The sequence below is a fragment of the Varanus komodoensis genome, unplaced genomic scaffold (genome assembly GCF_004798865.1).
Source record: "Varanus komodoensis strain SLA01 unplaced genomic scaffold, ASM479886v1 scaffold9, whole genome shotgun sequence".
NCBI lineage: Eukaryota > Metazoa > Chordata > Lepidosauria > Squamata > Varanidae > Varanus > Varanus komodoensis.
The window spans coordinates 49,343-72,624 of NW_025336598.1; the positions used below are offsets into that span (position 1 = coordinate 49,343).

General features: G+C 42.6%; 1 protein-coding gene and 1 non-coding gene across 2 annotated transcripts in view; one reads left to right on the forward strand and one right to left on the reverse strand.

The window, feature by feature from the left end:
* LOC123017098 (von Willebrand factor-like) overlaps positions 1-23,282 on the reverse strand; it is a 251,520-nt gene that overhangs the window by 43,384 nt on the left and 184,854 nt on the right. Inside the window, exons 30-33 of the mRNA XM_044418233.1 lie at positions 22,412-22,417; positions 18,732-18,952; positions 16,242-16,434; positions 9,806-10,147 (exon numbers count right to left, since the gene is read on the reverse strand). Of these exons, the coding sequence (XP_044274168.1) occupies positions 9,806-10,147; positions 16,242-16,434; positions 18,732-18,952; positions 22,412-22,417 (762 nt within the window). The remainder of the gene's footprint in view (positions 1-9,805; positions 10,148-16,241; positions 16,435-18,731; positions 18,953-22,411; positions 22,418-23,282) is intronic.
* Positions 3,013-3,131, forward strand: LOC123017268. Its single transcript, XR_006413568.1, has one exon. It is a non-coding gene; the product is annotated as a 5S ribosomal RNA (ribosomal RNA).

Here is a 23,282-nt window from a genome sequence, read left to right on the forward strand (position 1 = left end):
CCCAAACCTACATCATCATTCTTTTTCTCATCTCATCTCTTCCCAGCCTGATCCTGGTCTTTCCCACTTCTTTATTCCATCCAGAGCAAGTCTTGGGGCAGTCTCAGGAAGTGAGTTTTCAGCTATATTTGACTTTACAACAAAGAGACAAGAGAATTTACCATATTTTTCCAACTATAAGACACCCCCATGTATAGGATGCCCCCCACTTTTCTTACTGATCTCCAAGCAAGCCAGCTGCTGCTGCTGTTGCGCATGTGCCTGCACCAGTCTCTCCCACAAACGTGCCCGCGCCTGCACCAGTCTCTCCCCCCGAGCCCACCTACGCCTACCTCTCCCCCCCATCACACCCGCAATTGTGCCAGTCTCCCCCTCCCTCCAGCACCCATGGTTCTCCTCTCAGCCCCCCATGTATAAGGCGCCCCCCCATTTTTGGGTAAATATTTTAAAGAAAAAGTATCATCTTATACATGGAAAAATACAGTATTCTTCTCCTTGCACAGCTTTGATGAAAGCAACTTAACAGGTTGCAGATGAAGAAATCTGCAGTTCCTTTGCTAGTTGCCACTGTCCATTATTCAAGTGGCATTTTAATAAAAAGAGTTAATTTGGGATGGGGAGATAAATACTTCTTACTTATATAGCCCTGTGTATGCCTACCCAGAAGTAACTCAAGTGTATACACCTCCCAGGAAAATGTACATAGGATTGCAACCCAAGTTACTTTTGCAAGGAGGTTTGTAGCCCTCTGCATATTCATTCAGAAATAAGTCCTGAATGTGAGAATGGCACTGTAGCCGGAGCAAGCTGCCTCTCCTATTCCATTCAACTGAATGGCCTAGCCTTTCAGGCCAGTCCTGTGCATGATTTTATTTTATTTTCCTGGGCTCCAAGACCACCACAGATGGGGACTGCAGCCGAGAAATTAAAAGACGCTTGCTCCTGGGGAGGAAAGCTATGGCAAATCTAGACAGCATACTAAAAAGCAGACATTACCCTGCTGAAAAAAGTGCATATAGTCAAGGCTATGGTTTCCCCAGTTGCAATGTATGGCTGTGAAAGTTGGACCATATGGAAGGCTGAGTGCCAAAGAATTAAGGCCTTTGAATTGTGGTGCTGGAGAAGACTTCTGCGAGTTCCTTGGACTGCAAGACGATCAAACCGGTCAGTCCTAGAGGAGATCAACCCTGACTGCTCTTTAGAAGGCCAGATACTGAAGATGAAACTCAAATACTTTGGCCACCTAGTGAGAAGGAAGGACTCCCTGGAGAAGAGCCTAATGCTGGGAACAATAGATGGCAAAAGAATGGGGGGAAGGCAGAAATTGAGGTGGCAAGATGGAGTCACTGAAGCAGTCGGCGTGAGCCTAAGTGGACTCCAGAGGATGGTGGAGGACAGGAAGGCCTGGAGGAATGTTGTCCATGGACTCACAATGGGTCGGACACAACTTTGCAACTAACAACAACAACATGCATGATTTTATCTTTGCATTTTTTTTCATGGATTCCCTCTTCAGTGCTGAGGAAAAGACATTTGGTACATGCTCAGAGGTATCTTCTCTAGAACTTAGGCCTCACATTGAAAACATATTGCTTGGTTAAACTCTGATGAAGTCTTGACACAAATTAGGTTATGAAAGTGGAGAGGCAAGCAAAGCTTGTGCATAACAAGGAAAGTATAAGAAAGTAACAAACACAAAAGTGAAACATTTGCTTTTCTGAAGAATTGCTGGAGGATGGGGAATAAGACTGGCAGCAAACAGAATATATGTGATACGGTTGTAGGGTTGTTGTCGTTGTCGTCATCATCATCTGGTAACAGGTAGGGTCAGTATTTAATCTCTAAAAAGGGACTGCTAAGACTTTAATCTTGGTAGGATATATTCCATAACTATTAAGGAAGGCTGCAATTGCTCAGTTGCTCACATCTTGTGAAGGACACATAAATCCTTCCACAAAGAAAATGGAAGAAGTTGCTTTGGTAAAGTGCTGGGTTACATGCTTCATGTGGAGATTCCCCCAGACTCAGCCCTTAAGTGTAATGCCCTACAAAAGAATGTAAACCTGTTGTCCTATAAATAAGGACATTTGCCAGATGATACCCCCCCCACCTACCTATTACTACTTTAAAGAAGACATCTTCTCACTGACTGTAAAATATGTAACAGTCATGGCAGCTCTGCTTTCCCTCAAAAAGGCTTTGAGTTCCATGAAGAATTAGATTGCAGGTTAGGGAAGAAACTACTTCCCAAAAGGAGACCTGCATAAATTGGGTGCTGTAAATCTATACATATATTTTTATTAGTTTGCAGTGTTACAGTGATTAAATAATGAGGTCTATTGAGCCACTAATGTATCCTGCACAATCTCCCTGTAACTGACAATGCTATTTCTGGCCTCAATAAGGCATGCACCTGCTCATAAGAAAAGAGAAAAGAAGATGCCATTGATAATACACCAAATACTGCTTTCTGTGAACTGGTAGTTAAATTGGCTGTTCAAGGCTACTATGTCACAAGTTGGGAATCTGAAGAATTCAGAGAGGTTATTAAAATGCCTGAGTCTTGGATACTATGATGGGAAAGCTGGCTCTTACACTAAATCCAGGAAATGGCGGGCAGGGTTCTTGCACTCTCTCTTGTCAGATTATCCCTCATGGAGCATTTGCAGTGTGCTATTTCTTAAACCACTGGTCTTTGATAACAGCATTCCTTCCAGCATGTCTCACAGAACCATTTAAAACTGGAATCTATTTCACTTTGGTAAAATTCCCCTTCAATTTTTATGTATGGATCAGAAGGACAAAGGAAAACTAGCATCACATTGTTTATGAGTGGGAGAGGGAGAGGGAGGGACAGAGAGAGAGAGACTAAACCTTCATCTCTCTCTCTCTCTCAATCTCTGTGAGATTGCATCAAGATTTTCAGAGGGGGTGGTATGTGCAGACTTGTACGGCTGACTAACAGAGGAATGGGTGATGAAACTCAGTTCTGCTGATGGAACTACTTTCATGGTCTATGGCCATACTACCCTGAAAGCGCCCGATCTTGTCTGATCTCAGAAGCTAAGCAGGGTCAGGCCTGGTTAGTACTTGGATGGGAGACCGCCTGGGAATATCGGGTGCTGTAGGCTTTTGTGAGCCGCCCCGAGGCTTTGTTGCGATGGGGGCGGCATAGAAATGTTTTAAATAAATAAATAGAATTAGGTTATGGCATCCCTGTACATCCACCAGATTTGCTGTAGGGAGTTGGAACACCTTCCAGAGCATGGAGATGGGGGAGGTGGAGGGATATGTGAGGGAAGAGAAAGGGAGAAAGCCCATGCACAGAATACTAGATTTTTCCTGAATATTAAGATAAAAAGCAACAGATACAAATATTCTCCATTCTTTCCTTTGAAATGGAAAGAGAACAGAGCAATGCAGCAATGGATAAGCAACTGGGAAACCTTCTAAGTTATGGAATAATGATAATAATAATTGTTGTTGTTGTTGAAGTGAATACTGAGCTCAGAGCTTCTCTACATGAGGCACTGATTCTGTGCTTGGGATCCTGCACTCATAGAAGTGCAAAACATATTTTCATGATATCATAGATTCATGGCCTCTCCTAAATTTTCCAGGGCCTATCCTATATTTTCCAGTCAGTTTTACAAGTGAGTAAGGGTGGGAAATGCTTACAGCAAGGAAACTGAAGTATTAACTTTCAAATTAGAACAAAAACCTCATGGAAAGGTTCAAATCTGCTATATTGCAGCTGTACCACAGCACTACCATGTAGCTGCTTAATAGAATTTCTAAAAGAGCAGATAAAAACTCCAGGAACAAAACTCATGTAAAGAGTGCATTTTTTAATCCCATGATGAAAAGAGAAGAAGAAACCTCAGTAAAACAGAGGATTAAACTCTTCATATACAGATGCCCAAAAATATATATTTAAACTTTATCATGCACATTTTGGCTACAGGCAGACAATAGTGGTTAAAAGAGATGACAGTGAATTAAGAGACATACCACTTCCTGTGAGGCATATAGACATTTTGGATCCATTGTCAACACAGGTCAAATGGATTTTTGAAAAAAGAATGTAAGAAAAACTTGGCAGGATTAAAGTTCCATCTAGCCCATTCTGTTCCCATCAGAGTTCAACCAGATGCCCCAGAAAGTCCATGAACAGCTTTTTTGTCTGAACTTAGCAATATTTTGGTATTCAAGGCTAGGTATAATTTCATCAAGATGCCTGGCTAACAGCAGTATAGGGCAAATGCAGGAGGAGTATCTACATAAAAATCATAGAATAGTAGACTTGGAAGGACCAATCCCCGGATCAGTGCAGGACTCCAGTTAAAGCATCTCTCTCAGATTGCTCTGATGGAAGGAAAAACAGGTAACCTATACTTCAATTCCTAAGTAAGTCATTGACACTGACGTGGGACCAGCACAGGGTGGATCAACAGATGACCATTTGAAGAATGTCATTTACGGGTAAGCAACCCTACTTTCTTCTTCACGATCATGCATCACACATAAGGGTGACTAGCAAGCTTACTAAGTATGATTGTAGGAGGTGTCATCATTGGAGAATGAAGGAGAACAGCCAGAAGAGCAGTCCTGTCTTGCCAGGACGTCCAGCTGGTAGTGTTTTATGAATGTTGCCAGGGTTGATCAGGTTTCTGCCTTGCAGCGGGTGCCATACATGTAGTGCCATACATGTTGCCACAGCTCTTGCTGAGTTTGGCTTTGGTTGATCTGGGAGCTGCAGGTGTGCCAATTGATATGCTAATTTAATCATCTCTATGATCCAGTGGGCAAGTTGTTGAGGACAGATCAGTTCATAGTCTATGCTGAGCAATCCAAAGGTGAACAGTTTCTTGGAATAGGGCACCGATTTGGTGCATGATCTAAAAGGCTAGTGCCCTCCAAATGTTGAGTGTATGCAGTGTTGTCGCAATAGGAGTTGAAGGGGCTGGAAAGAAACCTGGTAGAACTATGTCTTGGTTTAAATGGAAATGTGAAGAAACTTTTGGGAGAAATGCATGATCCAGTTGCAGAACCGCCTTATCGCTATGAAAAATAAGGAAAGGAGGGTCTATCTATAGAGCATATAACTCGCTCACTCTTTGGGCTGAACTAATAGTGACTAAAAATGCAACCTTCCAGGAGAAGAGTTGTAGGTCTACAGTGGCAAGTGGTTCATTAGAGCTTGCAGCATGGCAGATAGGCTCCAGCCCAGCACAACAGATTGCATAGGTGCATTTAGATTGTGTAGATCTTTCAGGAATCATCTGGAAAGTGAGAAAAAAATAGATGAATCATTGATGGGATCCTGTATTGACGAGATGGCAGACAGGTGCACTTGAATAGATGATGGCTTTAGTTCTTTAACATGAAAGTTATAAAGGAAAGCCAAGATTTTGTGGATTGGTGCTTGGAACAGAGCATCTATGTTCTTGAGCATAGATCTTAGATGTGTTCCATTTTGTAGAATATGAGTGCCTTGTGTTTGATCAGAGTGTTGCTTGCACCACAAGCTGTATTTCAGGTACAATTCATTACCAAGTGATCCTCCAGGCTGACAGATGGAGTGTTCTCACATCTGAATGTAGAATCCTGCCCTGATTCTGGGATATAATGTCCAGTGTGTTCGATAGATGAAGAAAAGTATGGTTCAACAGTTGAAGAAGACTTGTGAAGCAGGCTTGTCTGGGCTACCGTGGAGTTATCAGAATGCATTCTTTTTCCATGAGTAATCCAGTTGTCAGAAAGAATGTGGGAACATGTAGAACAAGGTCCCCTTCTATGGGACAAGGAAGCCATCACCAAGGGAGTCTTGTCCAATCCCAGCCTGGGAACAAAAGGCTTTGTATGCCAAGCTGTTGTGCATCATGAACAGGACTATGAATGGTCTGCCCCAGGCAGCAAAGATCTCTATGTAGTTCTTACTCATGTGTCTTATTTGGTGTCCTGCTGAGGGTATCCACTGTGGTGTTTTGGGTAACAGCTAGGTGGACAGCCACAAGCGTAATGTTCCTTTGAAGGCACCAGTCCCATACCTGAACCATGAGTCAGACCAATGTGGCTGACTTGGTGCCACTCTGTTCAGGTAAAACACTACTGTAGTATTGTCTGAGGCCAGTTGTATATGCCTGTACTCAAGGAGACACTCAATGAGATTAACACCTTGTGGATTGCCAGGAACTCAAGGTGTTGATGTGTTTCCCTGGTCCTGTTCAGTCCACAGACCTTGTGCTTTGTATTCTGAGTGATGAATCCGTTGTTATGGTAAGGGATGGAACCAATAGCATTAAGAGGAGTTAAGGGTTCGGTTGCTTTCATCAGTGTCACTTTCATGGAATGGGGGAGCTTCAAAGGCTTGGGGACTGGGTTGCAGTAGGGGCAGTGTGCCAGGATGATCCACAGTTAAAGTAGACCCATGCAGACCCTTGCAAATTGTACCACCACTACAATGGCTGCCATACACTCAAGTGTTTTTTGTACCTTCCAGGTGTTAGTTTGTTCAGAGTAAAGGCAGTGGGCTGACTTGGAGAGCTTCTGTATGAGGTCTGGTGGTAGGTAAGCACATGCTGGGGAGGAGTCCAGACAGGCCTCAATGTATAGAATGGACTGAGAAGGAAAAAGAACAGATTTCTCATTGTTAATACAGAGTCCAGGTTTTTTCAGTAGATTGCATATCTTTTGAATGGAACAGAGGAAGTCTTCCCTAGAAGGAGCAACTAGTAGCCAATCATCAAGATTAAGGGAATATCTGAATGTCCTGCAATCGAAGATGGGCAAAAACCACTACATTTTGTAAATACTCTTGGGGCTGTAGAGTGTCCAAACGATAGGACTTGGAATTTGTAAGGTATAGTGCCAATCTGAAACCTTAAAAAGTGGCAATAGTCCTGGTGGGTGGATATATAATAATATGCATTCTTTAAATCTAATGATCTGAACTAGTCCCCTGGCATAGAAGGGGGAGAATGTTCTACAAAGAGACCATTCAGAATTTTTTGTTTGGGATAAACTAATTGATATCCCTTAAGTCCAGTATTGGACAGAAGCCACAGTGAAATATTGGAAAAGAAACCATAGTGTACAGTACATTGGATTGGTGGACGGGAAGGGTAACTCCTGTTTCTAGTAAGGTACTGACTTCCTCTGTTAGGGCTGGAGAGGGTGGAGTGATGTGGACTGTTTTGAGCAGTGGTAAAGTGTCAAACTTGATGCAATATCCATGTTGCATTATGGATAGCACCCACTGATCCATTGTTATGGTTTCCCATTCAGGAATATAGTTTTTAAGGTGGTCCTCAAACAAAAATGGTGCCGAGGATAATGGACTGGTTTGGGCTACATGTCAGCAAAATCTTTTCTCAGCATCTAGCCTTCATTTGTTAAATTGCTGGAAACATGGTGCTTCTCCACAATGCTGGTGAGCCAACTGTTGTTGCTGTTTGTGATGGAATATTTCTTGGGGCTGGTTGGCTGCCTGAAGCCAGGTATGTCTCTAAATTACTACCACACAAGTGCCCTGAAGTCTCAAGTTGAAGAGGTGGTGAGCAGTATTGATCTGCTGCTTGGAGAGCTGGAGTGCCTCCACTTGGAATACCCTAGTGAGCTCTAGATGTTGTTCAGGGAGGAACTCTGCTAGGACTCCCATCTTCTGCCAAGGGAAGACCTGATATCTCCCCATGGTTATCTCATAGTTCAATATGCAGAAGTCTAGTCCTATCATCACATAGAATCTCCTTGTCATTGCATTCAAATGATACCTTTCACAATTTGCCAGGATGGACTATTCCCATTGTGACCATCTGACTTCACAATGACTGAATCTGGCCTTGGGTGCTGAAGGAGGAATGGGATAGAAACATAGAAACATAGAAACAGAGCGAGTCAGAAGGGGTCTCCCGGGTCATCTAGTCTGACCTCTGGCACCAGCCGGCTCCGCTCACGACATGCCCACCATGTGGACGTCCAGCCTATCCTTGAACACCCGCACCGATGGGGCCTCAACGACCTCTCGTGGAAGCCCATTCCACACCCTCAGGGTCCTGACCATCAGGAAGTGCTTCCTGGCATCCAAATGGAACCTTGGTTCCCTGAGCTTTGCTCCATTGGATGTCCCACTCTTAAACTCAGTACATGCTCTCCAGGTGATGAGATTGGATGAGGTTGCGCTGGTATCTGCCACGGATCCTTCATAGCCTTGTTTCCAACGATGCCAGGAGATGGTCTCATAACACAGAAGTGTTAGTGGAGAAGCCCAACTGCATTCCTCTGTCCCATTGTGGAGGGCGCACTGAATGGGCTAGAGATATGATTAAACCAGTTGGAAAACAGGGATGTGAATTCCATATCTCCCATTCAGAGAAGGAGGGGGCTGCAGTCAGTTCAGGTTGTGTTTCCAGTTGGACCAGTGCAGGAACAGTCAGAGTAGCAGGAGAAGTACAAATCAGTTGCAGAGCTGGCATCAAGATGGTAGCCAGGGCCGCTGGTAGGAAAGGTGAATGGGCATGTTCCATGGTAGTTGGGGAGCAGTGTCTAGGCCTTTTCCTGGGCTTCACCATGTCCTTCTTTATTGCCATTTTCCACTCCTCTCTCATTTTGTGAGGCCTGTTCTCCTCCGTTTTAGGCCTACTTAAGTCCATTGTGTTTTAGACCTCAGACACTGATGCAGTTATCAGTGGAGCCCCTGTGGACAGAGCTGCATGGGATATTGACAGGCTATTTTGGGTCTTCTGTGAAGGCTTACATCACCATAAGAGCCCTAGTCCACATTGTCTTTAGATGGCCTGCCTTGTACTTCCTGGCTTGTTTGGTAAAAGGCTGGCAGTGTGGGCAGGTGTCATGAAGACAAAAAAGGCACATAGTGTCCATCAAAAGACACCATTTTAACCCTGCACTGTATTTATTTTCTAAAGGCTGCCTTGAGAGCCATTGAGGAGAGTGGAACCAGATGCCTAAATAGGTGGTGGGCTCTCCCATACTAGAGACATTCAAAAAGAAACTGGACAGCCATCTGAGTGGGATGGTGTAACATGGTGTCCTGCAACAGCAGGGGGTTGGACTTGATGGCCTTTGTGGCCCCTTCCAACTTTACTATTCTACAATTCTGAGGAGGAAAAGGGAAGAATGGTTTTCTTAAATAAGGGTTTTCTTATTTAGAAGGGTTTTCTTAAATAAGGTTTTTGTGGGGGAAGAGGGAGGAAGAAAAAGAAAAAATATATAAAGGCTTTGTGATGGAAAAGGTTACAGGATAAGCATCAGGTAAATAGTCAAGAGGGAGTACGAGGTAAAAGTAGCTGATCATAGCAAAGCTAGGAAAGTCCTGAGGCACTCAAAATGGAGGTCAAAAGAAAACTGGGGAAAGTGGCAGGATCACCACATATTAATACAAGGGGGAAGGGAGCGAGGCTCCCACCAAAAATTCTTGGTTTAGCTAGGAGAATCTTCCAAAATGCAAGTATTGCACAGGCACCGCACCCATATAGATGATGCACAGACCACAAAGAACTGAATAAGCCTTGGTCTGATTCAACAAAGACCACTCTTAATCTTGACCCAACCTGCAAAGTTTTAGATGATGCATTCACTATCCCATTGATTCAAAATAAAAATGGGAAGTTGAATGGGTAGAAATTTTATAGAGCAAAATATGTGCATGAATGGGGAATTGATATACCAAAATAAATAAATAAAATCTGCATCACCCTGCTGTTTTGCCTGAGATTGAAATACTGTAAAAGGAAATGTGAGGTAGTGCATGGAGTGAGTTGGATTACTGAAGCAGCGCAGTCCTTACCACAGAAGTCTGGAGATCTCCAGTCCACACAGATGCCATAAGTTCTGCAAATGTGGACATAGGCTGATATAATCTCACATACTTCATCCCCATAGCAGTTGTTTTCTTCACATGCTGCATAAAACATGTTTGGAGGAATGATTTGGTGGCAAGCATAAAACTGAGGAGACAGCAAAATGCTGCACTTGGTAGTGGCATGCTCAACACATCTCTCAGCTCGATTCACCTCACAGACCTTCCCTGGTTGCTTAACTGTCCATTCTTGAATGAAGATGCTGCTGTCAGCTGTAATGAACCCATCCTTTAATATCAAGTCATTCCCACTGTTTTGATCACAAACACCTAAAGGAAAGACAGAAGGATTATATGAGTTATTAAAATAATACGTGATCAATATAAATATGTTATCATTAAAATGTACAATGTTTTAGCATTAAAATTCATTAACTCAGACAGGAAAACTTACAAAACTTCTTTAGCTTCTCAAAATTCTTAGAGCTGCTTCATCTAAGCAAGACCTTCCAGATTTGCCTTGAATTTCCTATCAGGTTACATTTGCTAAATGTTCTCTGGAAAAATGCTGCAAATTGCACTTGGGACTGTTTGCCCCAAGTTCTAGTTTAGGCGAGTTCACAGGGCAACTTTGACCAAGATAAATCAAGTCGCTGGGCATGGCAAGTGCTGATATATGTTGGCTTCTATGTTATCTATTTCCACTTAGAGTCCCGGGAGAGCACTGAGACTCAGGATCAAACCTGATGTGATGATAACCTAAAAGATAAGAACTGGAGGGTAAGCAAAGAGAGGCTTTAAGTGTTTTCCACTGCCAAGGTCTCAATCTAGAACTTGACAGCTGATGGGAGGAAAACTCTTCCAGCTGTAGTCATAGGGGAAATCGGCACCGAGATGATATCAGGAAAAAAAAAAAGTAAAATCCTGTTCCCTTCCATGCTGTAGTGCAAATCTAAATTGTCCCCTTAGGGGTGCTATTTACTTGATTATAAAAAAGAGGAGGGGGAAGGAAAAATGCAATTTTAGGGTATCCATTGTTGTGCATTGTTTGGATTTCCTTCCTGTGGAATCAATCTTGTTATGTAGACAGTCCTTCCTTTTCATAGAATCATAGAATAGCAGAGTTGGGAGGAGCCAAAGGGCTATTGGGTCCAACCCCCTACTCAGTGCAGGACTTTCATTTAAAGCATCCCTCCCACATGGCTGTCCAGTTGCATCTTGAATACCTCTAGTTTGGAAGACCTCTCTAAGAAGTTGAATCCATTGTCATACTGCTTAACAGTCAGGATTTTTTTTCCAAATACCTAGCCAGAATCTGGCTCTCTTTGCCAGGTGAGGCAGTGGCTGTGCTGAACTGGTGCTTGGCCGAGGTAAGGAAATGGATGAGGGCCAATAAACTGAAACTCAACCCAGACAAGACGGAGGTCCTGTTGGTTGGCGGATCAGGTTTCGGAGAGGGTGGATTTGACCTGGTCCTGAATGGTGCAACACTCCCTCTTAGGGATAAGGTCCGCAGCTTAGGAGTACTCCTCGACCCGGAGCTCTCTTTGGAAGCTCAGGTGACAGCGGTAGCGAGGAACGCCTTCCTTCAGCTTCGGCTGATTAATCAGCTGCGCCCCTACCTGGAGTACGACTGCCTGGCGACGGTGACACACGCGCTGGTGACTTCCCGCCTAGACTTCTGCAACGCGCTTTACGTGGGGCTTCCCCTGAAGACAGTCCGAACACTTCAATTGGTGCAAAATAGAGCTGCCAGGTTGCTGACGGGGACGGGGCGTTATGCTCACATGACTCCAGTCCTCCATCAGCTTCACTGGCTTCCCATTGAAGCCCGGGCCCAATTCAAGGTGTTGATTATGACCTACAAAGCCCTAAACGGCTTGGGTCCTGGCTACCTGAACGAGCACTTACGTCCGTATATGCCCGACCGCCCTTTGAGATCTGCGGGAGAGTCCCTTCTCCGGGAACCCTCCATGAAAGAAATTAGGAGAGTAAGTACCCGGAGGAGGGCTTTCTCTGAGGTGGCGCCCAACCTATGGAATTCACTCCCCAAAGAGGTCCGCCTGGCACCGTCGTTACTGGTTTTTCGGCGCCAGGTAAAGACCTTTTTATTTAAACATCATTTCAATTGTTAAAGCATATGATCTGGCCTGGGCAACTTCTTCTTCCTTCTCTTTCTCCTCCTATATTTTTATTTTATACTGATAATTTTAATTTTGTATTTGTAAATCAATGTATTTTTTTGTATTTTTATATTTAATGGTAATTTATTATGTACTATTGTATTTCAATGTATTTTATCATGTTGTAAGCCGCCCCGAGGTTTCGGCAAGGGGCGGCATAGAAATGTTATAATAATAATAATAATAAAAATAAAATGAGCCCATTATTGGGTACTGCACTTGGGGATGATTGACAAGAGACCCTATCCTTCATCTCTGGGCAAAACATACCCAGTTCACATTGTTGACTCGTATTCAGCTTGTAATCTAGAACAATTCCAAAATCCTTTTCAGTTGCAATATTGTTGAGCAAACTATACTCATCCTATAATGATGCATTTTGTTACCTTTTCCTAGGTGAAGAACTTGACCTACTTGCACCTACTGAATTTCATTCTGTTCTTTTCAGCTCAGCATTCCAACCTATCAATCACCTAGAATCTTCTTTCTGTCTTCCAGGGTATTAGCTCCTGCTGTTCTTCTTGGACAGGCTATATCCTTCCATTGTTGAATCCAGTCATGAGAGTCATCCCACCAACCTTCAATTCTACCTACCAGGCTATATTCACCCTCATGTATTAAGCATTCAAGTTGAGCTGTCTGTTTCCAATACTTCAGGCATTAGTATATAGAAATCGAAGACTACATGCTTTATACTACAGTGTTTCTCCTACATTTTTGAAAGACGATTACTGGGCACTGTTAGAGCTGCTCTCTCAGAAGCCTTTTTCTGCTGTTATGCCCAGGTATAGTTCTCCCTCCCCAACAGGATTCAGTTTAAAGCCCTCCTAATAAACTTTCTCATAGCATGAAGATCTTCATTCTAGTCCTTGTAAGGTGCAACTGATCCCTTGCCCAATGCCCATTTTCCAGGAAGTGTAGCCCACGGTCCCAGAATCCAAATCTCTCATGTCAGTACCAACTTTGTAGCCAGGCATTCACTTGAAAAAATTTTCTTTCCCTTTCTATTCCTCTTCCAAGAACTGGAAAAATTGAGGAGGAAACTATCTGGGCCCCAAAGCTCTTCACTTTCCTTCCCAAAGTCTGATGTGATTACTTCAAAGCTCCACTTGGCAGTGTCATTTGTTCCCACATGTATAAGAAAGAAGGGATATGTATCAGTGGCTCTGTGACTGCTGGCAGTCTTTCAGTTATAGCTCTAACCTGGAGACAGCATACCTGATGAGTCCATGGGTTTCCAGCCCATGCAACAGGGAGTCTTCCAAAACTAACCCTCTTATTCTTGCAAGCTTTGCTATCATTGCTGCTAGTTGGTTGACCTTTAGTTGCTTGTTCAGTGATGCATGGGATGGGGCCTCAACGACCTCCTGTGGAAGTCCATTCCATACCCTCGGGGTCCTAACTGTCAGGAAGTACTTTCTGACATCTAAAGGGAACCTTGGTTCCCTGAGCTTTGTTGGAGCGTGTCCTGCCTATATTTGTAATGCATGTTGTTACAAATCATATTCTACATGTGGAGAGCTGAAATTACAACGAGAAGGGGCAAACTGATCTATGCACACATTTTTTTCAAGCATAAGTCCATTCAGTCCTATTTCCAATGTTTGAATGTCCACAGGAAAATTTATATGAATTTTTGCTGGCATTTTAATGTGTGCAAGCATTTCTACACATTCCTTAGTATGCATGCCTTTACAAGAAATATCCTCTAATTCCTGTCCTTTGGAATGCTATTTTCTGTAACATACGCATTTTGTAAGCTCCCCCCAATCCCCAGAGAACTGCTTCGCAAAATTCAGGTAAGTTTAAAGATGAAAGGATAGCTACATTCTTATTCATGTATTGGTTTCGGTAGCAAGAACTGATTGTAAGCCGCCCGAGGCTTATGCGAAGGGGGTGGCATATAAGCTGTCTAAATAAATATATAAGAATTAGGTCAGTTCTTATTGAAATGTGAACCAAACAAATTTCTCCCCTCCTCTAATAATACCAAAAGAATCCCTTAATTGGGATTAGAAAGCAGGTCTTGAGTCAAACAATTTCTATGTTTTTTTCTGTAGACCAGACAAGCCCAATTCAGTAAGAAATGAAAAGGGCCTACTCATTCTACCTTTTCTCTCCCCACTTCTCAGGATACAAGTGATCACAGATACTTGTGACCAGAATCTACTTTCATAGGAGAATTACTAAAACTGTTGTTTACTGTTCTTGCTTGAATCTTTAAAGTGCCACAGTATGCCAGTGTGCTGGAGAAAATGATTGCAACAACTTTTTCCACCAACAACATTTTTACATTTCTTTCCGGTTCTACAGATTTCCAGCCCACTAGAGGATCAATGTAACTATCCTGACTTATTTAACAGAGCAATCAGCTCTGTAAGCAGTGAAAATGCTTTGCAGCAAGATAGATTTTACATTTTGGTACATTATTATAGTGCTTGAATACAGTTAGTCCATAATGTTAATTTCACTGGAAAAAGTAATGCTAATTGAAATTTTCTCAGAGAGATTATTTCTGAGAAGAGATTAGGGACCCTGGAGAAGCATGAGAAGAAAAGTCTCAAGTTTTTCAGAGAGTGGGGTGACATTTTCAAGACTTTTGGTGGCAAGGGCTTACTGAAGGAGAAACAGGACTCCCCTCCCCCCTCCATCTACTTTTTCTCAAACTTAGTTGTTGCACTGCTATGAGTTACAATAGAGCTACATGAAACAGTAGCCAGCAGGCCTGGCCAGTGGGGTTGCTGCCTTCTCCCACATCCAAGCCCTCTGATGGAAATAGTGTCTCAAGAAGACATTGTGGGGTGAGCGCTGGCACCTTTCTGGCTGCCAATTGTAGCTCTGTTGTTGCCTGTGGCAGTGGAGCAACTAAGCCCCAGAAAGGTTTTTGCAGGGAAAGAGGCAATGCCACAGCTGCTTTCCCAGGAAGCCCCCTCATATCTGAGAGACAGAGAACTTCCCCAACCCTGTAAAAATAAAACCCGCCCAAATGCCCCCTGACTTCTTCAATCTGAGAAATGAGCTGCAAAAATGGAAGTCCATGTTGCATTGAAATGTGGCCATATTGTAGGAGAACCAGCATGGCACAGTGCTGAGGGTGTTGGAACAGGACTTGGGAATCCAGATTCTTGTTGATTTAGCCATGAATCTCCCTAAGTGACTTTGGGCCATTTATGGTCTCTCAGCCTAACTTTCCTCGCAGGGGTGCTGTGAAGATAAAATGGAAAGGAAGAGCACTATGTTCCTTCTAGGAAAAAAAGCCAAGATAACAAATAAATAACTATTGTTCTGGGAGTTAAAATATCTTGAGGAAAACCTGTTATTGCATCTTTCTCTTTAATAACAGAAAAATTACAGGAATTATATTTCTGCATCATTTTTGCCATGTTCTTAGAATCTGAAAAGGTGCTACTGGCAGAAATCCCTGATAACAAAGTCTCTCCATAAGAAGAAAGGTTTTGTGTTACTTCAGAATTAATAAGAAAATTGTAAATTGAAATATCAGTCATAGCTTAACATCTAGGTGTTGCTATTAATTATGCACTCCTGAGTTGAAAACTCAGATGCAGACTCATACATCATCCCATACACCAGCCTTGGGCAACATGTCCCAGGTCTCCTAAGCTGGTTCCTCCTGCCCCTTAGCAATTTGCCACAAAATTTGCTGCAGCAGCTGCAAAAACTGCAGTGATTTTGCAAGTAAAGCTTGCATTTGTGGAGCATGCTCCCTGTTTGCAAGCAGAATAATACTCCTGGATCTTCAGTTCACCTATAAAATGTTTTTTGTGCAAGATAAAAGACTTTGCTTCCATCACCATTGTGGCTCTCTGATCCCTCGAAGTCACCTGCCCTGCTACACACGTTCACCTGGGAATAAGTCCTATTGAATTTCATGAGATTTACTTCTTAAAAGTAGTATGTATGATTGCTTTGTAAGTACATTTGCCTGATTACTAAAGGTGTTGATTTATTTAGGTAGAGAGGCTAGTGGAATCACTTAAAGATATAACTATAGCTAAATGCAGACTTGGGTCTGTCTTTGCTTCTTTCTTCTCTCTACTGCAGACAGGCACATCTTACACTTGGCAGCAACTATACATTTTGCCCCTGAGAAAGTCAGTGTAAAAGTCTTGTTTATCTTAGACATTACCTTGCCACATAATATGCATATAAATATTATACTAAATGAAACTTAATTGCTAAACAATCAAAATAGCACTTCAGTTGTCAATTTTCCAACGTACCACAAAGGCCGTATGTTTTAGAAGCAAAACTGCTTGGGCTAAGTTGAAAAGTAAACTCGTTGCTGCTTGGAGTGAAGGAGAGGATATGTCCCAGATGAGTGAACTTGATTTCATGCATGATTGCTCCATAGACATTAACTGCAACATGGTCATCAATATAAGGAACAGCTATTGTTTCACCATTCACAGCAACCTGTTTAGAAAAATGGGAAACGGCTTTATTACCAGTTGATCAGCAAAACAGGGTTAGGGTTAGGTACAACTAAGTACACAAATTTGAAACAATTGGGATCCAAGATTCAGCTAAAATTGAACTTAGGATGAGAACACAGCTTACAAAGGACTGGCTTCAGCAGCAGTTTGGCCAACCTACCTAGGGCTATATAAGAAGGCTGACTTGGAAGGCTACAGTTCTCCAAGCATGAAGAGCCCCAGTGACAGAGCATCAGCTCACAATCAAATTAAGCAACTGAGCAAATTTGGCAATCGGGCAAGGAGACCATTGCAGAGAATTCTGCTCTCCCTTTTCATAGTCACAAAGCATAAAGTTTAAACCAATAACTAAAAGTAAATCCTTTGTCTAGAAAATAAATAAATAAAATACCCCTAAGTTTGTCAGGTGGTCTATATTAGAACCAATGCTTTTCAACCTATTCATAAGTGATCTGGATTTAGAAGTGAACAGTGAGGTGGCGACATATGCTGATGACACTGAACTATTTAAGGAGGGATCTCTCGAAGCTGGAAGAATGGGCATAAATATTCAGTGCAACAAATGCATGTTATTTGTATTGTTTGATAGGTTTGGAACTATCAAGGACTGATCAAGAAAGGAATCTTGTGGGGAGGGTGTGGACAGCTCAATGAAAATGTCAACTCTGCACAGCTGCTGTGAAAAAGTCAAACTCCTTGTTAGATATAATTAGGAAAAAAAATTGAAAATAAAGCTAGGAAAATTAGGAAAGAAACTGCAAATAAAGCTGCAAAGATCATACTCCGCTTATATGAATTTTTGGTTTCACTGCATTGAGAATTTTATGTACAGTTCTGGTCACCACATATAAAAAAGGGCATTATTGAATGGGCCTAGATGGACAGTGAAAAATGACCAAGAGTCTGGAGCAATTCAGCTACAATTGCTTAGCTTAGGAAAAAGTTGAATAAGAATGGCATGAAAGAGGTGTTCAGAATTTTGCATGGTGCATAATTCTAGAATGCAGGATCATCCTATGAAGCTGATGGGTAGGACATTTAGCACAAATAAATGAAGTACACAGCTCATAGGTGAACTATAGAAGTCACTTCCACAGAAAGTAGTGATAGCCACTAATTTAGATGGCTTTAAAGAGCTTGGGGAGGTAGAAGTCCTATAACCATCTTTCTTGAGGGAGCCAGTGGACAGCTGGTTTGCCAACATGTGAATGGAGTGTGGGACTGGATGGATCATTGGTCTGATCCACATAGCTTTTCTCATGTTCTTAAGATGATGCTTTCATGGTAATTAATCTATCAACTGCTAAACAGATAGCAAAACAGAAGTTTAAAAATATTTTACTTCTGAACTTCAGGTGCTGCAGCCAGTCCATTCATGCACTACTTGTGGGTGTCTAGGCATTAGGTGTGGCTGTTGAAAACAGATTGCTGCAGGAGGCAGATCTTTGGCCTGATTACTTCCCGCAGCCATAGGACTGTTTGACCTATCATGTTCTAAAGAGCTGGGACTATTCTGTGGCCAAAAGGCCACTGAATGCCCCAATAAGACGACCTTTTGCTTTGCCTTAGATTAAAGCATGACTATGAAGAACACTTGTTCCCAATAATAAATGGTGAGCGGTATCCATGAGCTTACAGTTCCACACTTCCCTGGGGGTGGGAAGTTTAATGAGCAGTGGCTAAAAGGACTTTTTCTGTATGAGATGGAATCCATCAGGGATATGCTAGACTCCACTGGGCCTTCAGCATAACACTAATGAATGCCATCATTGTCCTCCCCAAACCCCAAGTATTATGCTTGGTAGCCAGGGGAGGAAAAGGAATAGAGAGTTCCACTTCTTTCCTCTTTCTAGCTTCCCATTTCTCCTCTCCCATTCTCCATCCTCTCACCTATTAGGGAAGCTCTGCCTCAGGCAGAACAAGGGAAAGGCCACATGTGTTATAATAAAATTGTAATGACCTTACCATAAGACTGCCATCTAGTCTCCTAACTCTGTCACTGTAGTTTATTTTTTTCTAAAGAAAATGGAAGCCATATGTTCCTTTCATTTTGGAAATTCTCAAAAGCTATTGGCTTCAAGAATCTCCCAAAGCTCCTTCTCCCAGCCAGTTACAAAGGTCTGTTTCTCTCACACTGGCTACATTGAAACTCTAAAACACATGGCTAGTCACCAATCAAGCTTCTGGGACCTCATAGCTACCAACAGGCAAAGTAAAATAAAAAGGTAGCCATCTGTTTACTTGACTTACCATGATAATGCCATTACATTGGCTTACCGTCATGTTGCTGTAGAGTTGCATAGATGAACCCTTGTGTGCAACCTCAATGATATTCATGCAATTGAGTCTCAAAGATGAACTGCATGGCCCATTATGAAGAACCAGCGTAATGTCATGTTCTTTGTCTTCAAACAGTGTGTAGGAGCAATTGCCTGTGAGTTTAAAGTCCAGTCCATCAAAGGTGACAATATGACTGGATGAGCTTCCCATGCACATGCCTGTAAAAAGGTAAACAAAAAAGATGATCAGAGATTATGATTATTTTGTTAAACAAACTTTCTTTTCTTTGATAACTGTCAACTGGGTTCACATAGCATGCTGAGCAACCAGGGGGTGCAGTAACATGTCATCTGAACCCCCTGTTTCCCAGGGACTTAGAAACCACCACAACTAGTGATGTCTTATAGTGATGCCTACTCCCCCTTAGCTTAGTATTTTGTCTGAATCCAGACTCAGCAAACCCACTCTGTTTCCCCTCTCTATATTGGGGAGAGGAGGAAATGGGGCAGGAGGTATGCACCAGACAGCTTGTACCTCTCCTCACCTCATGGAAAACACCTCCCCCATATCAGCCAGCATGATCACCTTGCATGGGGAGATGGCACTTCTTCCTGTTTTCTCCCCTGCTTATCTCCAGGGGCACACAGAGCACTTGCTGCCACTACTGTGCCTACCTCACACTGCCTTCCCAAGCCCCAAGCAGCAAAGGGCAGCTTGCACACCTGTCCCTAGTTGGTATGGTACCATGGGGATGCCACACCAACTGAGGACAGGAGACTGCAGGCAAGGAAAGCATGATCAGCTGGGACACATATAGCCAACCATAGCTTAAAATATTGCCTGAGCCTCTCCACTATAAGGCAGCCTTCCCAAACCTGGTGCTCTGCAGATGTTTAAACCAGAACCCATTCCCAATCACAAGTCACACCTGCAGGTTCTGATGCAGGTTGTAGTCCAACACAACTGGAGGGCACTGGATTGGGGAAGCCACAGGAGAAATAAATGAGTGAGAGACTGATTCAATTCACACAATCAAATAACAAATCAGTTTGTGTTAATCAGTGGCATGTGCTGGCCTACATCCCCCTAATTACTCATCCAGGCAGAGATAGTATGGCTTGTTGCAGGGCCAAATAATTCTCAGGTGGACCACCTAGGTTTGGATGAGACAATAATCCACATCCAAGTGATTATTATGCAAATTGGACCTGGCCTGTAACTTGGCTCACAACACTGTGTTTTATACTGGGTGTTCAAACAAAGTTAATGTTTTGAAAGATATTATAAAATACATGCAACCTTGGTGGTTTGGTTTTGTGCTCCAATATTTCTTGCAATAGATGTGCCTAAGAACTAAATCCTAAGAAGTAGGTCTTCAGAAGAAGTTGCAATAAGACTTTTTAAATGTCAGCTTTCCTCTCCTAAAAGCTCTGTCTCTTCCAAAATGCTTTTAGAAACATAGAAACAGAGCGAGTCAGAAGGGGTCTCCTGGGCCATCTAGTCTGACCTCCGGCACCAGCCGGCTCCGCTCACAACATGCCCACTATGTGGACGTCCAGCCTATCCTTGAACACCCGCACCGATGGGGCCTCAACGACCTCTCGACCTTTTAATTCATAACAGGCTGTAAAGAGTCATGTGACACCTTACAGACTGAGACATTTATTCAGGAATAAAATTTCATGAATGGTGCCCAATTCATCAGAAGCACCAACCTCAAATTTGCAGATTTCTAGGCACATGGTAGGAGTGAAAGATGTAAACCAGGTGGTTGGAGAGAAATGCCATGCAAAAACATTCAGCGAATGGTAATTACCGTAACAGTCATCATTCACAAACCAATGTCGGGTGATAATGCAGACATCTTTGTAATGGTGAGCAGATTAATGTATGTTATATAATTTTAAAAATCTTTTGTCTGTGTTATCCACCAACATTTGGTTGTAAGGCAATCATTTTTATTGTAATATGAAATTTGTCTATGGGAAAGGGTTAACCACTACATCAGTGAATAAGAACCACATACCGTATTTTTCCATGTATAAGACACTACTTTTTCTTTAAAACATTTAGCTAAAAATGGAGGTGTGTCTTATACACAGGGGGGGCATGCTCGGGAGGGGGAGACTGGTGTGACTGCACGTGGGGGCGGCAAAGCGGCATGTGTGAGCAGGGGGCAAAGCAGCATGCACGGCGGCAGCAGCCACTTGCTCACTGGAGATCGATAGGAAAAGTGGGGGGCATCCTATACATCTTATAGACGGAAAAATACGGTACATAGCTCGCAGTGATGCATTCACTATTAGCAATCCAGTGCTGATTCTGGTGTGTCAAAATAACCAAATTATGTATTAGGATGAAATGCTTTCCTCCAAATATTTTTTGTATAATATTCTTTGAAAAAATATTATGGTTGATTTTTATTTAACTGTTTGAACGCAGAACAAAAGATAAACACTGTGTATTATACATGTTGAAGTCAACAGGCTGTCACATTTTAGCATTACCAAGAAATAAACCAGGAATAGAGGTAGACATGAAGAGATTAGATTCTCAATGGCTGGTGTTAGCCGGGAGCAGGTTGCACCTCTACCCTGGTGATGTCCCGAACTGCACTTCTTTTCTTGCATAAAAAAATAACTGGCATTCACTTGTCTAAAGAAAACAGAAGACTTGCATGCAATTCAAGACTAATGTAAAACAAGCAAAACCTGTCTGCCAATTTGAAACTGAAGTTTAGCAAACCAAATCCCTCCAAATAGAAAACTGGTTGTCATAAAGACTTTCCCTAGAATGCTAGTTTTCTATAGGCATGGAATATTTTTGTATGGAGCAACAGACAGTCACATGAGGTCTCATCTCCAGTCTGGTGTGGCATAGCCCAGAGACAAGCTTCCCACCTCAGTGAGAAGTAGACCCAAGGCTAGCCCTCCCAGCAAGCATTCCACAGGATGGGTGCAGGGGAGTATTACATGACCCAATACAGTTCCCAGAGAACCCTGGAAAGACCTCCTCCTGGTGGTTATAGTAATAGGCATTTTACATCCTTTAAAATATTTATACCCTGGGCTAGCAAAAAAATAAAATATACAATAAGATAATCACTACAATTGGAATGTAAGATCCATGAATCAAGGCAAGCTGGACGTGGTCAAACAAGAGATGACAAGACTGAACATCGACATCTTAGGAATCAGTGAACTAAAATGGACAGGAATGGGGGAATTTAATTCAGATGACCATCAGGTATACTACTGCAGACAAGAATCCCTCAGAAGAAATGGAGTAGCCTTCATAGTCAATAAAAGAGTAGGAAAAGCAGTACTGGGATACAATCTCCAAAATGACAGAATGATCTCAGTTCGAATCCAAGGAAAACCATTCAACATCACAATAGTCCAAGCCTATGCCCCAACCACTGGTGCTGAAGAGGCTGAAGTTGACCGGTTCTATGAAGGCCTACAACACCTTCTAGAATTAACACCAAAAAATGATGTCCTTATCATCATGGGGGATTGGAATGCTAAAGTAGGAAACCAAAAGTTAACCGGAATAACAGGCAAGTTTGGCCTTGGAGTACAAAATGAAGCAGGGCACAGGCTGGTAGAATTTTGTCAAGAGAATACGATGGCCATAGCAAACACTCTTTTCCAACAACTCCAGAGAAGACTTTACACATGGACATCACCAGAAATCAGATTGACTATGTGCTCTGCAGCCAAAGATGGAGAAGCTCTATACAGTCAGTAAAAACTAGACCAGGAGCTGACTGTGGCTCAGATCATGAGCTTCTTGGTGCAAAATTTAGGCTTAAATTGAAGAGAGTAGGGAAAAACACTAGACCACTCATCAGGGATATGACCTAAATCATATCCCTGATGAATATACAGTAGAGGTGACAAATAGATTTAAGGAATTAGATCTGATAGACAGAGTGCCTGAAGAACTACGGACGGAGGTTTGCAACATTGTCCAAGAGGTAGCAACTAAAACCATCCCAAAGAAAAAGAAATGCAAGAAAGCAAAATGGCTGTCTGAGGAAGCTTCACAAATAGCTGAGGAAAGAAGGGAAGCGAAAGGCAAGGGAGAAAGAGAAAGTTACACCCAATTGAATTCAGAATTCCAGAGAATAGCTAGAAGAGATAAGAATGCCTTCTTAAATGAACGGTGCAAAGAAATAGAAGAAAACAACAGAATAGGGAGGACTAGAGATCTCAAGAAAATTGGAGACAGGGGACATTGTGGCGAGATGACTGTGAAGAACGGGGACTCCCGTAATCATGCCGGTAATTTGTTTGACAGTGAGCTGCAAGAGGCTCATCCAAGCCCAGTTGGGGCAGGGAATAGAAGCTCGAGCATACTTCTGGGCGATGTGGGGTGGTGGCTCCACATTTACTGGGACAAACTTGGGATTTTCTCAATTGAACAACACAGGGGAGAGATCCGCTCCCTGCAAGCCATAGATGACCAGATATAGCATAGAATAACAGCTTGAAGTTCATCGGACCTGCTGGGTGAGCATTTCTACCTTTTCCAATATTACCCATG